Source organism: Pygocentrus nattereri, chromosome 3 (genome assembly GCF_015220715.1).
Source record: "Pygocentrus nattereri isolate fPygNat1 chromosome 3, fPygNat1.pri, whole genome shotgun sequence".
NCBI classification, from domain to species: domain Eukaryota; kingdom Metazoa; phylum Chordata; class Actinopteri; order Characiformes; family Serrasalmidae; genus Pygocentrus; species Pygocentrus nattereri.
In genome coordinates, this window is record NC_051213.1 from 20,507,247 (window position 1) to 20,521,120 (window position 13,874).

At 38.7% G+C, this 13,874-nt stretch overlaps 1 protein-coding gene across 5 annotated transcripts; it reads right to left on the minus strand.

Moving 5' to 3' along the window:
- Window positions 1–177: 177 nt before the first annotated feature.
- On the minus strand, window positions 178–11,972 carry abcd3a (ATP-binding cassette, sub-family D (ALD), member 3a). 5 transcript variants are annotated; one of them, XM_037537280.1, is made up of 23 exons: window positions 11,629–11,972; window positions 11,071–11,104; window positions 10,807–10,905; window positions 10,102–10,190; window positions 9,433–9,502; window positions 8,661–8,758; window positions 8,431–8,554; window positions 8,238–8,294; window positions 8,005–8,147; window positions 7,473–7,542; window positions 7,290–7,359; window positions 7,073–7,170; window positions 6,767–6,858; window positions 5,477–5,568; window positions 5,323–5,395; window positions 5,174–5,237; window positions 4,982–5,059; window positions 4,703–4,768; window positions 4,521–4,610; window positions 4,303–4,422; window positions 1,561–1,665; window positions 1,393–1,449; window positions 178–1,275 (listed from the first exon to the last, which is right to left on the minus strand). In XM_037537280.1, exons 1-23 carry the CDS (start codon window positions 11,736–11,738, stop codon window positions 1,198–1,200), a joined length of 1,977 nt encoding a protein of 658 aa, XP_037393177.1. In that variant the 5' UTR covers window positions 11,739–11,972; the 3' UTR covers window positions 178–1,197. The 5 variants fall into 5 exon arrangements, with proteins under 5 accessions (XP_037393177.1, XP_037393176.1, XP_017555858.1 ...); XM_037537279.1 differs by having other exon boundaries at window positions 11,071–11,107; XM_017700369.2 differs by lacking the exon at window positions 9,433–9,502 and adding an exon at window positions 9,919–9,988 and having other exon boundaries at window positions 10,807–10,908; window positions 11,071–11,107.
- Between the last annotated feature and the right edge of the window lie 1,902 nt (window positions 11,973–13,874).

The window sequence follows — 13,874 nt, forward strand, 5'->3', positions numbered from 1 at the left end:
TTAGGAAAGGTGAAAGGGCAAAGAAAAGGCTTGATCTGCATGACCTCTCACCTACATCTAGCAAGAGTACATTATCATTTGGACTGACTTAATCACAGGGCATGCTGCCCTCCTCAGTGACCTGTGTGCATCTTTGAGGGGGGGTGGAGGAAAAAAAAAAAAATCACATATCCAGAATCATTTGAACTCATTTTCTTTTAATGAAAAGGCAAAGCTGAGTTCAGCTCCATGGACTCTTTTACTCTTTTAGTACTGTGTTGCTAGGTTACCACAGTTATCTGTGTACAAAACCTGATAGGTCTACAGAGTTGCTTTCTTACTCATTACACAACAGCACAGAGAAATGTTACATTTTGCTCAGAACAAAAGAAAAGAAAAAGTTGCATATTGACAACCATTAGATAATTACAGACACAGTATGTTAAACAAGGCTTTCTGGCTTACAATTCAGTGCAATCTGCTCCATCCATCAGAGCTAAGAAACACCAGTCCTGGATGGCTGGAATCCTGCACACTTTGTTAATCTGCCATTTATACACACCTGGTACTCATCAGTTGCCATGTTTAGTTGGTGTGTTAAAGCAGGGAAATCAGGAAACTGTGTTGGACTCCCACACTTAGTTCCCCACCCTGTTTTACCATCAAAAGGCAAATATGTCCTACAACAATTCCTTCAAACCACTTGACAGGGCCATACAATCGACCCACCATTGAACACTACAGTAATCACTAAGGCCACTTAGTAGCTTGAAGTTATCATAATGAATAGTGTACCTGGGGTCAAAAAGGCATTGTTAGTTAGCACTAAACATCCCCAAAGTTCAAGAGTTCAGTCGACTGACACTGATTTCATTTATAGAATCATGAGGACCAATTCATCATGCATGATTTCATCTAAAACATGATTTAGCTCACTTACAGGATGTTAACACTATTCATTCACTATTCTTGTTAGTGGCTGTCCAGTAAATTGGACTGCACTTTAAATTACAAATTATACAATTGTACAATCATGGAAGACAAAAAAAAAAATGTAGTGTTAACAGATTTTTAAACATAGCTTCATGAAAAACTAACGGAAAGGTTACAAGTGATTAAAAACAATTCTATAGTCAACTGGCTAAAAACTCTTGAAGTGCAATATTACTACTCCTGCCAGGTGGAAGTGTGTGCCATGTTCTGTGGTTATCTGCTTTTCTACGAGCCAAACTCCACCGTCTCAGCAGTGATGGGTTTGAACTCATAGTTTCCTCTTCCATCCATATGGAGGTAGTACTATAGTGAACAAAAACAAAGGTTAGAAACAGACTAGTACTGGCTAGCACTGATACCTCTGCATAATGAATGATGAAGCCTCCACCCTAATGATGCTAACAGGAATGTTAGTCTCACCTCATGGTGTTTCCAGAGGGACTTTCTGTGAGAGACCGTGAACAGAGTGATGCCCACCTGCCAAGATCAGAGAGAATGAGTCAGCACGTCATAAAGAAATCTGAATGAGTCAATACATTGGAGGCTTGTGATTGTGAGAAGATGATAGAGGCAATGAGGCCTTGTTACCTTCCTGCAGTGGCTGTAGATGTAGTCCTCCACATCCACACTCACAGCGCTGGTGCATTCATCCAGGATGGCAAACTGAGGTTTGTGGTAGAACAACCGAGCCATCTATCGCAAACAAGAAAAACACCACTTAAATACACTTATGCGCAATATCAACAAGTATTGCTTGAGGATATAAAGTTCATCTATTCAGGTGAGACAAAGCTTGGATCTGAGAACTGTGCTGTGTATTGAGTGAAACGTGTTCGCTTTAGTAATTTCACAGTTGAGTACTCATACAAAAACATTGAAAAATATTTAAGATAGGACAGAAAAATTTTGCAAAAATTTAATTAAAAAAAAAAACATTTGTGAAGTTAAAGGCATCTGTCTTTAAATGTAATGTTGTTTGAAGCACTTGACAAGTAAACAAGATATCCCAGTATTTTTGCTGATGGACATTACACTTTGTTTTGCAGAACCATTTTAACAACTGCTTGTGTAACACGGGTTCTAGCTAACAGCGGGCGTTAGCTGTATTATAGCATTGCAATTTAGGAGCGACAACACAGTAGGTAATTTCTATCATTAACCTTGGGTTTAATTGAATGAGCAAAAGAAGAAAACACCAAGATACTGTGAGCAAATCAGAATGATCCCAGGATCGCCTATGGAGCCGGGGCAACTACTACCCAAGAGACGACACTGCACCACTGCACTATGATTGGGAGTTTAGGAAAACTTCCATTTAATAAATAAACAGGTATGTAAATGAAAAAACCAAATAAATAAAACATACAATAAACCAATCAAATGTGTGTCGGTATTAGCTAGTAAATCTACTATTCTACTTCACTACTACCCGGGTAGGAAATAAAACATCCAATTCTAAATTTTTTTGTTTAAAACCATAAACAGACTCCAATCACAGTTCAATCAGTTCAACAATAATACAATTCAATTTTGTCTAGCAAAATAGTACAATTTCAATTACAATTTCAGTATCCCTTGTTTTCATATGTGTGTGTGTGTGTGTGTGTGTGTAAATAATAAATGTTCCTTGTTGCTCCACAGGTTGCAAATTGCCCATGTGGCTGTGACTGTTCCAGTCCGTGAAGAAAAAAAAAGTAAGTATTCCTCCTACCGCTCTGGAGAAAGGCTTCAGTGCAAAGTTCAACAGGAACAGGGGATTTCACAGACTAAATGATGTCCACAGCTTGCAAATCACTTGTTTAGGGTCAATATTCCAGGGTGGCTCGCCATCGAATGAAAACAAATCCAACTTTGACTCTGGCAAAAAAACCTGACCAATGCGAAAATCCGTTTGTCGGCAAATAGAACTCATTGTTCGCCGGGGAAGTGCTTTTTAGGTCCAACCACTGAGCAGTTTAAATAAACAAAAGATTCTCTTAATCCTAGTGCTGTTTTTATTGTTTTTATTACTTTTAGCTTATCTCTGTTCTCTTGCAGGGAAATCCACCGCCTTGGCTGCTGGCTGAACCCAAAAAGGGAGTTCAACACCAAATCCAGCAGTATTTTACCCTTACATTAATGTAACTGGCCACCTTATTGGCTGGCTGGATCAGTGACGTGAAATATCTCTCCAATCATTGAAACGGATACTTGGACTAAATAATCCTATTTTTGTTTTTAATATTTGTGTCCATTTTATTTTATTCTTCTCAGCTCATTTCATATAGATTGAGCTTGGCTCAGGCTCAGAAATACTTGTACATTAAACTTTAACAGTTAAATATCAGTTTCTTCTCTTAAAATCAAGAATGAGTTATTTCATGGTTCCAGTGTTCTGTAGTGAAATTCTTAATAATTAGACTGTCTTATTCAGATCTTTTGTGACCTGGGTTACACCTGCCGCTACACATCATGCAAAAATAGCAGTTTGTGGGCAGTCAGTTTTAAAGTGGCTGGTTCATGTTCATGCTGAATGATGAAACCTTCCAGTGGGCAATGTGATGATAATTTGTCACGATAACGTTGAAGTATGTTACAGTACGTTTTCTGGGCATATTATGGATATTGTCAGACTAGATGTTTCATTACAACATAATTGTGAACATAATTACATTTGTTTGACTAGATTTAGTGCAATGCAATTTGCAAAAACAATGAAAAAAAATCTTTGTAGCTGTTAAATTATTATTTTAATGTATTTTATATGTCGCACAACAGTTTCTATTTCATCTATTCCAACTTATTAAATCTCAAAACAATGAAAATATTGTGATGCATATAGTGTACTGTGAAGATGTTTTGAATTACACACACACACAAATATTATTTATGCCGCTTATCCTTCTGGGTCATGGGGGTGCCGGAGCCTGTCTCGGCAGAAAGTCACCAGTCCATTGCAGGGCAAACACACAGACATGCACATTTACACAAACACTCACACCTAGGGGCAATTTAGCGTGTCCAATTGGCTTGACTGTGTGTCTTTGGACAGTGGGAGGAAACCGGAGTATCTAGAGGAAATCCACACAGACACGGGGAGAACATGCAAACTCTCTATTTTTTTTTTTTTTTTGCCATATCGCTGCCCTACCACCACTGTTTTGTGACAGAAAATATAACAAAACTGTAATGCCATGGGCTCAACATTTTTTTTTCTTTTCTAGTTAGTCTCAGGCAGAGTAAAATCCAATTTGTATTGCATTTTGACAGGGTAATATTTCATCAGTTAGTTAGTAGATCAGTATTTACATCATGTGCTAAAATACTTGGGTCTATTCTTTATATCCTTACCGCCATTCTCTGCTTCTCTCCACCACTAAGAACATCCATCCAGTCCTGAACAGTATCCCAAGAACCCTCTCTATCCAGAATGTGTCCCAGTTGAACATTGTCCAGGTATTCTTTCAGCACCTGTTACAAAGATACCATATTAGCTAGATAAAAGTAGAAAATAATTTCAATAAGATGTGGCAGCCAAATGTCCTTATTGGTTAAATGTACTCAAGTACCTGATCTGAAATCCCTTTCTTCTTCTGGTCCTCATAGGTGTCAGGATAGATAACCTGATCCCTCAGTGACCCCAGGGTCATATACGGTCTCTGAATATATAAATATATTATCATAGAGAAATAGAACTACTAAGAAATTCTATACAGAATAGATGCTGTTAATTATTGCTCATCAATCCTACCTGAGGGACGTAGAAGAGCTTCCCTCTCTCAGGTTTTGTCAAACTTCCACCAAAAAGGGGCCACAGCTAAAGAAAAGAAAAAACAAAACGAAAACACTACTTTACAAATGCACATGAACATGCTGAGTGTAACACTGATTTTCAGATATTTCTCTCAGACTGGGCAATAATGGACTAGATTCTACACTAAAATTACATTGTATAGGCACATTAAAACCACATACTGAACATTTTCAAAAGTCATAATTTCAGAAACGCATTTTAAATTCCAGTGCTCACCTCTCCAAGGACTCTGAAGAGTGAGCTCTTTCCACAGCCATTGGGCCCACAAACTAAAACATTTGTGCCAGATTTCACCTTTGAAGATATAAACACATTAGATCTTAGCAAGAAATGAATCTGAGATCTTTAACCTGTGTGTGCACAACCACAGAAAATATATGCATAAAAGACTAGAAATGCAAAGCCTACCTCAAAACTGAGGTCTCTAATCAAAATGTCTCCATTAGGTGTTGCCAACGGTGTCTGTTCAAACCTGGAGAAAAACAGTTCATTACAGATACCTGCACTAATTGAGAGAAATCTGAAAGTGAAATATTTGATGGAGGCTTCAGACATACTTGATGATGTTGTCCATGTTGATGATTCGCCCACTTCCAGGCACCAAGATTAGTTTATCCAAGGCATCTGTTTCTGGAAACAAGAAATTAAGCATGACTAATATGATCCATGGGTTGTCTAAGACTTTGCCTCTCAAGGCTGATTAAAGCTCACCTTTCTCTGAATGAGAGACCATGGTGCGCTCATATTTCCCAGAGTTCAACTCTTTTAGGACTTTCATAAGCTCAGTGATGCGGGCAGTAAACCTGGAGGAGAGAAACCATAGCAAAATACTCAATAGGAAACACAAAATATTTCCTATTATTTAGTTACCACCAACTTCAACATGACAGGTAGATGTTTTATGGTTAAGTTTTTTGCCCTGGTCTCCATTAGAAGATGCCGGTTCTAAATCACTGTTGAACAGTTCTCTACTTAAAGGAATGCAAATGACAGAATGCAAATAGGAGGGTACTAGCTTCCATTCATTGATACCCACATTAGCATTTCTGGTTGATCCAAGTATACAGCTGGCCACAGATTCATTCTGAATCAGATCTGAGGTGTTGGTAGTGAACACAGTCATGGGCAGAATGGAATGGAATGTTATGTGCTTAGTGTGCAATCAGCATAAAGAGATTTAAAGAGATTTAAAAAAATAAATCAAGGGTGTCAAAGGTGACCTGATTATGGTTCTTATAAATGCTGCCAGATGGGGTTAGAACCCATGTTCTAAATTTAAATCATCTTGTGGACCACAACTGACAGTCTCAGTCTGCAAAATAATGATTGACATGATGCTCAACCAAGCACTGCTTAGCAACCATCTTTAATCACTACTTCTTCCAAAAACTAAATAACAACCCTGAAGTTAGAATGATGATGGTGGTAAATTAGTCACAATTACTAGGTGATGTGAATTACTATGTGAAGAGCTGCTACTAAGAACTATGTAATTCACTGTAATTCATTGCTATCTGGGGCATCTGGAGTGTGGTGTGATTTTAATTTAAGTTTTGGGTTTATCTTTTTGGAAAACCACACTCACAGCTCAGTGTTAACAACAGAACAAAGATCAGTTCGCTAGTCAAATTAACGTTTCTTATCCTAGATGCTGCAATTGCTTACAGCTTAAAGTATTGGTTAGGTTAAAAAGAACTGCAATGCTCACATTTGCAATTAAAGGAAGATAAATATTAATGCACTTGCAGCCCTTTGTATTTTTCGGGTTTGCTAAAAGACCTTGTGTAAAAGATGATATACGCTTGGCATCAGTTTTGTAGGTAATACTTGATCAAACTAGTTTGTTAATTCTGAATGTTATTTTCTAATAACTGATAATAAATACATTTATTAGGAGTTGTTGACGCATTATTCGTCTACTAAATTCCATTTTTCATCCTGCCCACTTAGTTTGAGGCCTGTTACATAAAATAAGTTTGCCACTGAAAACCCAAACTTTACCCGGAGAGCCTTGTCATTTCTCGTCCAGCAAGCACGATCCTGCCCAGAGCCTGGGACATGCGCAGCAGCATGCGACCACTCTGATAGTAATCCTACAAGAAGACATAACATGTTAAACTGGGGACTTACTCAATACTTTAAAAACATGCATGCAATTGGTTTGATAACATCTCTTTAATTCTCTGCAAGAAGTTTTGCAAAGTGTTATGTTGACAGTTTTTATGTAGCTGTATCTAAAATTTATGCCATTTACATGCCATATGGGATTAGCTCTAGTAGCTCTAATATTTAGTTGAAAGAGCTTACTTCAAGCAGTTCAGAATGTGTGCTGTTGAGGTGCCGTGGGTGGGCCAGGTTTAGAAACGGCCGACTCACAACCAGATATCCAACTACTGTGGCCAAGTCTGCACATGAGGGGAAAAAAGGAGATCATCAATAAAATTTTCTTTCTTTGTTATATTTATTGAAGACTTTATGAGATTAATCTTTACTGCCTGTCTGTTCATAAAAAGCTTTAACTTACACTTAGCAATGATGCTGTCCACCATGCCCATGGAGAACCGGAAAAAGATGAAATTATGCAAATGGTCAACCTGAGGGCAAAGTACATTAAAGCCATTACAAATGTGCAGCCGAGTGCAACGTCCAACATGTAACATTTCTAAAGAGTTCAACCTGTCATAAAAGCACGTTAGGCAGTTCTCACCAGCTTCTTGAAGGTATCATGGATGGTCAATTTCTCTCTCATATTTCCATTGTAGAATGCAATCTCCTCACTACGGGAGAGCAGCAGTTAAGAAAATATAATGTTAACAAACAACAGCCTTGTCTGTATACTGATAGATTATACATTGTGTTGTCAGTTTGTTAGGTACATCTAGGTTACACCTACACTCACTGGCCATGTTAAGTGTACTTATAGGTCTTCAATCACTGCCTGAACAGCCATCTATCCATTACTGGATTATAGCTGATCACATTTAACACAGGTGGTGAAACATTCTCAACAAAGTACACACCTGTGCCACTTGCATGTTAATGTTGTTACTGTGCTGAGAATACTCCACCCACACATTATCTGAGCAGTGCTCCCTTTCAACTGACAGGCTGCAGCCAGTAATTGTATACCTACAGAGTGTAGACCTATAGTGTAAGTGTTCCTGATTGAATGGCCAATAAATGCAATTCATCACTGTATCTATTATTATACTGTTCAGCACTCAAAAACTGCACTTCACCTGTTTGTGATCAGCCGAGAGTTGACATATCGGTACTCTCCCTCATACTTTTGTTCAACCACAGTCATCTTCCCAATGGGTCTCCTCAATCTCGTCAAGAAGAGGCCTGAGATCAGCAGGTAAGCCATCATAGAAGCAGGTCCCTATGAACAGGGTTGACATCATACATGGTCACCACCAGAAATGTATAAACAGATGTTTTCCAGAACTGCATAGAAATGTTTTATTCTTACCTGTGCTCCAATAGCAGTTGTCAGCTTGAAGATGTACAGGCCAATATCAAGAAGAGGCTAGAAATGAGAAAATAAAAGAGAGAAGAGAAAATAAAACACAAAGCATTATTTCACTGAAGCAATGATATGACTAACATTAATGCTACACTCTGTCTAAATGAGTAAAAAGCAGGACAAATACTGTATGTTGTACCTTGCTGAGATTGGAATACAGGTCCACCACACTGTTGCAGAATTTTTCCACATCTTGGGTGAGCAGCTGATCAGCATTGGCAATTCGGTTATCCAGGTTCCCCATTTTATAGTAAGTGTATCCCCTAAAAATGTTAAGAGCAAGAGATTAGAAACCTGACACTGCAACCCAGGAGAATTACATCTCATGATGTATGAGGTTAATGTAGTAAAGTTTATAATTGTTCTTACTTCAGATACTCCTCGTAGAGATGTTTGGTGAGTCTTTCACGGAAGCGGAGCTTCAATTCATTCAAGCCAAGCTTCAGGAAGTTGTTCACCAGGGCAATCTGAGGGTAGCAACAAGTGTATTTACACAAATGCAAAAGGGATCAGCATTTAAATTCCACATTGAGACAGCAACAGGTAACAGCTTACTGAAGGACAGCATTTATAAGGCTTGATGGGACCGACATAAGCCTTTCATGAAAGCTGACATAAACCTACACAGACATTTATAGACTTATTCAAACAAGCCTTGGTTGTCATAATACTTCCGGAGGTGAAATGTCATTAAACTTGACAAAAGCAGTCTTTATGACAACTGATGCTTATTGGAACAAGCCTTTATAAATGTCTATTTAGGATAATCAGTTGTCATGAAAGGTTTATGCAGGTGCCATGTGGCCTAATGCTAAAGTGTTACCTAGCTACATGACATTATGAGATGGCATCAGAGAGATGAAAAACAAACAAAAAACATTTAAGTCCGAGTACACACTAAGGAAAGCAAACACTTGAAGAAAATGTACACACAAAGACTAGAGGTAGCTTATTTTTGCAGAGGTCACAGTACTTTTAATGTAAATTATTAATGAAAGGTTACAATGCATAAGTAAGACATCAGGTCTCCTCTGACTTTCCACATCCAATCAAAATCGAAAAAGAAAACATTCATTACAGTTACAACTAACATACATCTACAATATTATATCTAAAAAAAGTTTTTAAAGTAGACACTTACAAATGGCATGAGTCTCATAAAGCTGAACAAATACTTCTTGAAATCTTTTGTGGAGCGACCAATAATTGCACTGTAAACCACAACATGCACAAAAATAAGAGCAAGCAAGGTCAGTAAGACATACAGAGGAGCAAGGTGAACATCTGCTATTGTGAAACCTGCAGAGAAGAAAAAAATTGCTGCAATCCTCTTGTCAGCATAAAAAACAAAAATAACACATCCAGACATGCAAGGATATGTTGTCTGAGAATAATATCACAAAATATATCAGAGGAGATCTGTATTTTAACGTGGGAAATCAGTATGGCTAAGTAGTAAAGTATTAGTTTATATGAATTAAGTAATGTGTAAGCAACGTTTTAATTTGTGGCTTAGTCAAATCAGCAAATGAACATATCTAAGACTGTTATTTCAAAGCGCAAGTTCACACACATATTAGTCTGAAATCTTTTCACAGCAAATGGAGATCACACGGTCAAACTTTACCCCAGGTATGACCGTAATGTAGGAAAAAAAGTGTGTTTTGAATAGTCTGATATCCCTGCTAATGATACCACTGCGAAAGATTAAAAAACATATTATTAGGACTCTTTCAGGTATTCAAATTTGGTGTGTGAATATGAAGAACTGTAGTGCTGAACACACTTCAGTTAAGCTTCAGGATCCAACCTTTCAATCATGGTGCCATTCTGGATCATCCAAACGTCACAATACGTCCGAGCCACTAGCATCACCGCAATCAACATTAGGTACCACGTCTAAGAGACACAAAACACAGCTGGTTAATTTCAAATCTACAGTGTAATCATGTTAGGAGAGAGTAAGCTCAGTGATACAGTCTGAGGTCAAAGTTTTAAACATTGTCAGAAAAAAAATATATAACTCATGATTTCTCATCATTTCTTCATAACCATAAAAACAAATATGCATTAGGTATTCACAGCACATATGTTTGGCCAAAATGCTCTGCAGTCACAGCATAATGACAGACAGGTATGGCATGAGATGTGACACAGCTGTCGAAATTTCCTCGGTAACACAAAAAGTCAGTAAACCTTTAGAGGGCAAAGACTGCATTTTGCAGTGAAACTTCATTGCAGTCATCCACTGTTGGCAATTCAAGGTCAACACTGTTTCACAAGTCAAGCTACATAAGAAGAGATAAAAATAAATGAATTAATTTGAAGTTGAAGGATACTTTCTTAGTAGGTATACTGGTTATATTCTTTATTTTTAGCTTCAAAATTGCTTCTTGCTTTGCTGTTTGCCAAGACCCTGACAGTGACAGGTTTCATCACTCACCAACATTAAACGCCGGTGACTTCTACTAATAGAAAGAACTACTAAAATACTGTATCTTTTTGCGCCACTCACCTCTTTGCAGAAAAGTCTTGGCACCATTATCTTGAGAATTTGTTTGATCCGGATGAAAAACACTTTGTCCACAGCAGCCCGGTCCTTCTTAACATCTTTCTGCTGAAGTGATGAAGACAGCAAACAACAAATCTCTGTTACTCATAGTCAGACCCCAATGAATTGGATCACTTTCCCTCATCAGTGTCAACAAGCCTACATGAAATTAGTTATTCAAATATCATGGACTGTGTTTTGTTTCCAGTGTGCATTCATTTCACTTACTTCATTGTTCAAGAGTGCGTCTGATGAGCCCTTTCTACTGTTGAACAAACACAGGAAAATGTCCAGACATTTATTTCGGTACCAATTTCTTTCTGACAAGCAGCTGATGTTGTGGTAAAAGTTACGTTCAGTTCAACAACCAGTAGCAACATTTCTGTGCCAAAAAGTTGCGATAAGCAGTCCGACGTGGCAGTACAGTAACTTAAAACTGCGTCCATAGAGCTGAAGTGGCGGGCCTGCAGCTAACATTACCTTCACAGTGAACAGGGTCTATTGTGTGACACCCAGAATAATAACAAAGCCTTACAGTCGTTACACATTAGCACACTTCAACAACACTTTGACTGCAGTCACGGGTGGTCTACGTTGACGTACTGATTAGTTTTCTTTATGTTCCTTACAAGTTCACTGTTAAGCGATTTGACATGCTACCAAATTCAGGGTCAACTAAGAGACAGCTAGGTTAGCCAAGTTAGCTCAGTCTGAGTTTAACGTGAGAGCGTTTAAAACGTGGAGTCGAAACGCTACTGACTGACAAGTTCGCTGAGGGTCACGCACCTGTTCAGTCTAGCAGACCTCCGCCTTTGCTTCAGTAGATATAAAGCGATGAGAATACCGGCAGCTATTGAGGAGTTCTTTGCTGTGAAGTATTTACTGACGACCGCCATGTTTCCTCCTGCGAGACGGCGCGCCGGCTGCAAACAGCGGCGTGCTTGTGTGTGCAGAGAGAGAGAGAGAGAGAGGGAGAGAGAGAGAGAGAGAGAGAGGGAGAGGGAGAGGGAGAGGGAGAGAGGGAGAGAGAGAGAGAGGCTCACTGCGGCCCTGCAGCGGTGGAGTTAGAGCTGTACAGTAACCATATCTCCCTGCTAGAAAAGCCAGCCAGCGTAGACCAGCAGGAAGGGTCACCACCAAAACTGTGACGTCCGCCACGCGGTCCGCGTTTTAGGAGGGACGTGCTAGGCAAAACTGCGCCGCGCGCTCCGCCCGTTTAGCTCGTTTAGCCAGGTAATTGAAGCCCAAAGCCAAACCTGTCCTGTAGTAAAAGAGCGAGCGAACATTCTTATTCCACAATCCTCATCTTTGGGTTTAAGCTAGTGAGAAATCCAGTTTTGTGGAATACCCCTCCTGGTCAGCAGCAATGAAAGTTCATATGTTGATCACTTCCAAATCCAACATAATTTGTGGTTTGGATGTTGATATGCTGGTTAACCAGCATGACCATACTGAGTGACCATCTAAACCAGCAAAAACCAGAAACACACATAGGTATGGCAAACCAGCCCAGTGTTTGGGTTTGTTGTGTTTAGTTTATTTAGTTTTTTCACATAATTGTGGGTCAAAGTGCCCTGGCACTCCAAAGAAAAAACTAAGAGCAGGAGCAATACCCTCTCTGCATCTGGTGTGTGTTATTTAACTAGCATTGTTGACTTAGTTTTACACTAGAGGTATAAGGTTAATGCAGCAAAAAGTAATGGAAATAATGGAAGTCATGTTCTCTTTCCGCCTTCCGCCCGATGACTGCTGGGGATGGATGTTCTCTTTCCTCCATATACCTGTTGCAGTGAAAAAAAGACATGACCAAAAAATTCAGTTACTTAACACTGGTCACAGTTACCTGATGGGTATTGAAAGCTAAGTTAGAGCAAAAATGTATAACAACTGGAGACAGACTGAGCCCCAGAGACTGAATAAAGAACACTGCTCTAAGGCCTGTCTGTAGTCCTGGTGAGGTACTGCATGTTTATCTCCAATCCTAACATAATACAACTGAATTAGTCCTTCAGGGGCCTGTGACCCAGGAGACCCACACGCTAAACTCGCATGAGAACTTTTTAAAATAATAGTGTAGAATTAGAAACGCTTATGAGAGTTAAAAATAAACAGACAAGTAAATAAATTAATTTAAAAAAGCACAAAAGGTGAAAAAAAGCAAAAACGGATTAAAATGTTGCTGTGACAGAAATATTGAAAAACATAAAATATTGGGGGTTTGTTCAGGAATTTTCATTTAAGGACAAAAAATGTAGCCAAAATTTATAGGATTATAAGATGTGATAAGTGGGAGTCACGTTCTTCTTTAGTTGCCCCAAATTTAGTGTTGACATAATTCAACCTCTCAGTTATTAAATTGCCGGAAACACAAAAAGAAAATAAACCTTTAAATGGCAAAGACTGCATTTTACAGTGCAGCTTCAGTTAATTCATCCACTTTTGGTGATGCTAGTGCTGGTATAAAAGTTATGTCAATGACGTAGTTGCTTGCTTTAGTAGTTTAGTAGTTTGCTGTGTATCAAGACACTGAAATAGACAGGTGTCTATCTGAAAAGATCAAGCTTGTTGACACAAGCCATCACTCACCATCTTGACATTCTGCCAAATTTGGGGTCAACTAAGAGACAGTTAGGTTAGCTAAGTTAGCTCAGCCTGAGTTTAACATGAGTGTGTTTTGGAGTCAAAATGCTACTGCAAGTCTTGATAACAAACACGTTTGCTGAGGGTCATGTACTTGTTCAGTTCAGCAGATCTCCGTCTCTGTTTACGTAGTTATGCATAGATGAATGTATAGGATTATTAAGATGTAAGTGTCGGTTACTTCTCTTCATTTGTTGCCTCAAATTTAATGTTGACATAATTCAACCTCTAAAGTTATTAAATAACTGGAAACACAAAACGTCAATGAACATTTAGAGGACAAAGACTGCATTTACAGTTCACAGTCATCCACTGTTGGCAATACTAGTGCTGGTGAAAAAGTGATGAAATTAATGCTTCATGAACGGTGCCCCAGTTACCATCACAGCCAT

What these genes read in the sequence shown, in the direction of transcription:
- abcd3a (XM_017700369.2), bottom strand. Translation starts at nt 11,738, where the DNA reads ATGGCGGTCGTCAGTAAATACTTCACAGCAAAGAACTCCTCAATAGCT. An exon ending in AGGTCTGCTAGACTGAACAG is followed by an intron (nt 11,108 to 11,628) that starts GTGCGTGACCCT and finishes TTTGTTCAACAG; the next exon opens with TAGAAAGGGCTCATCAGACG. An exon ending in TCTACAGCCACTGCAGGAAG is followed by an intron (nt 1,450 to 1,560) that starts GTAACAAGGCCT and finishes TGATCTTGGCAG; the next exon opens with GTGGGCATCACTCTGTTCAC.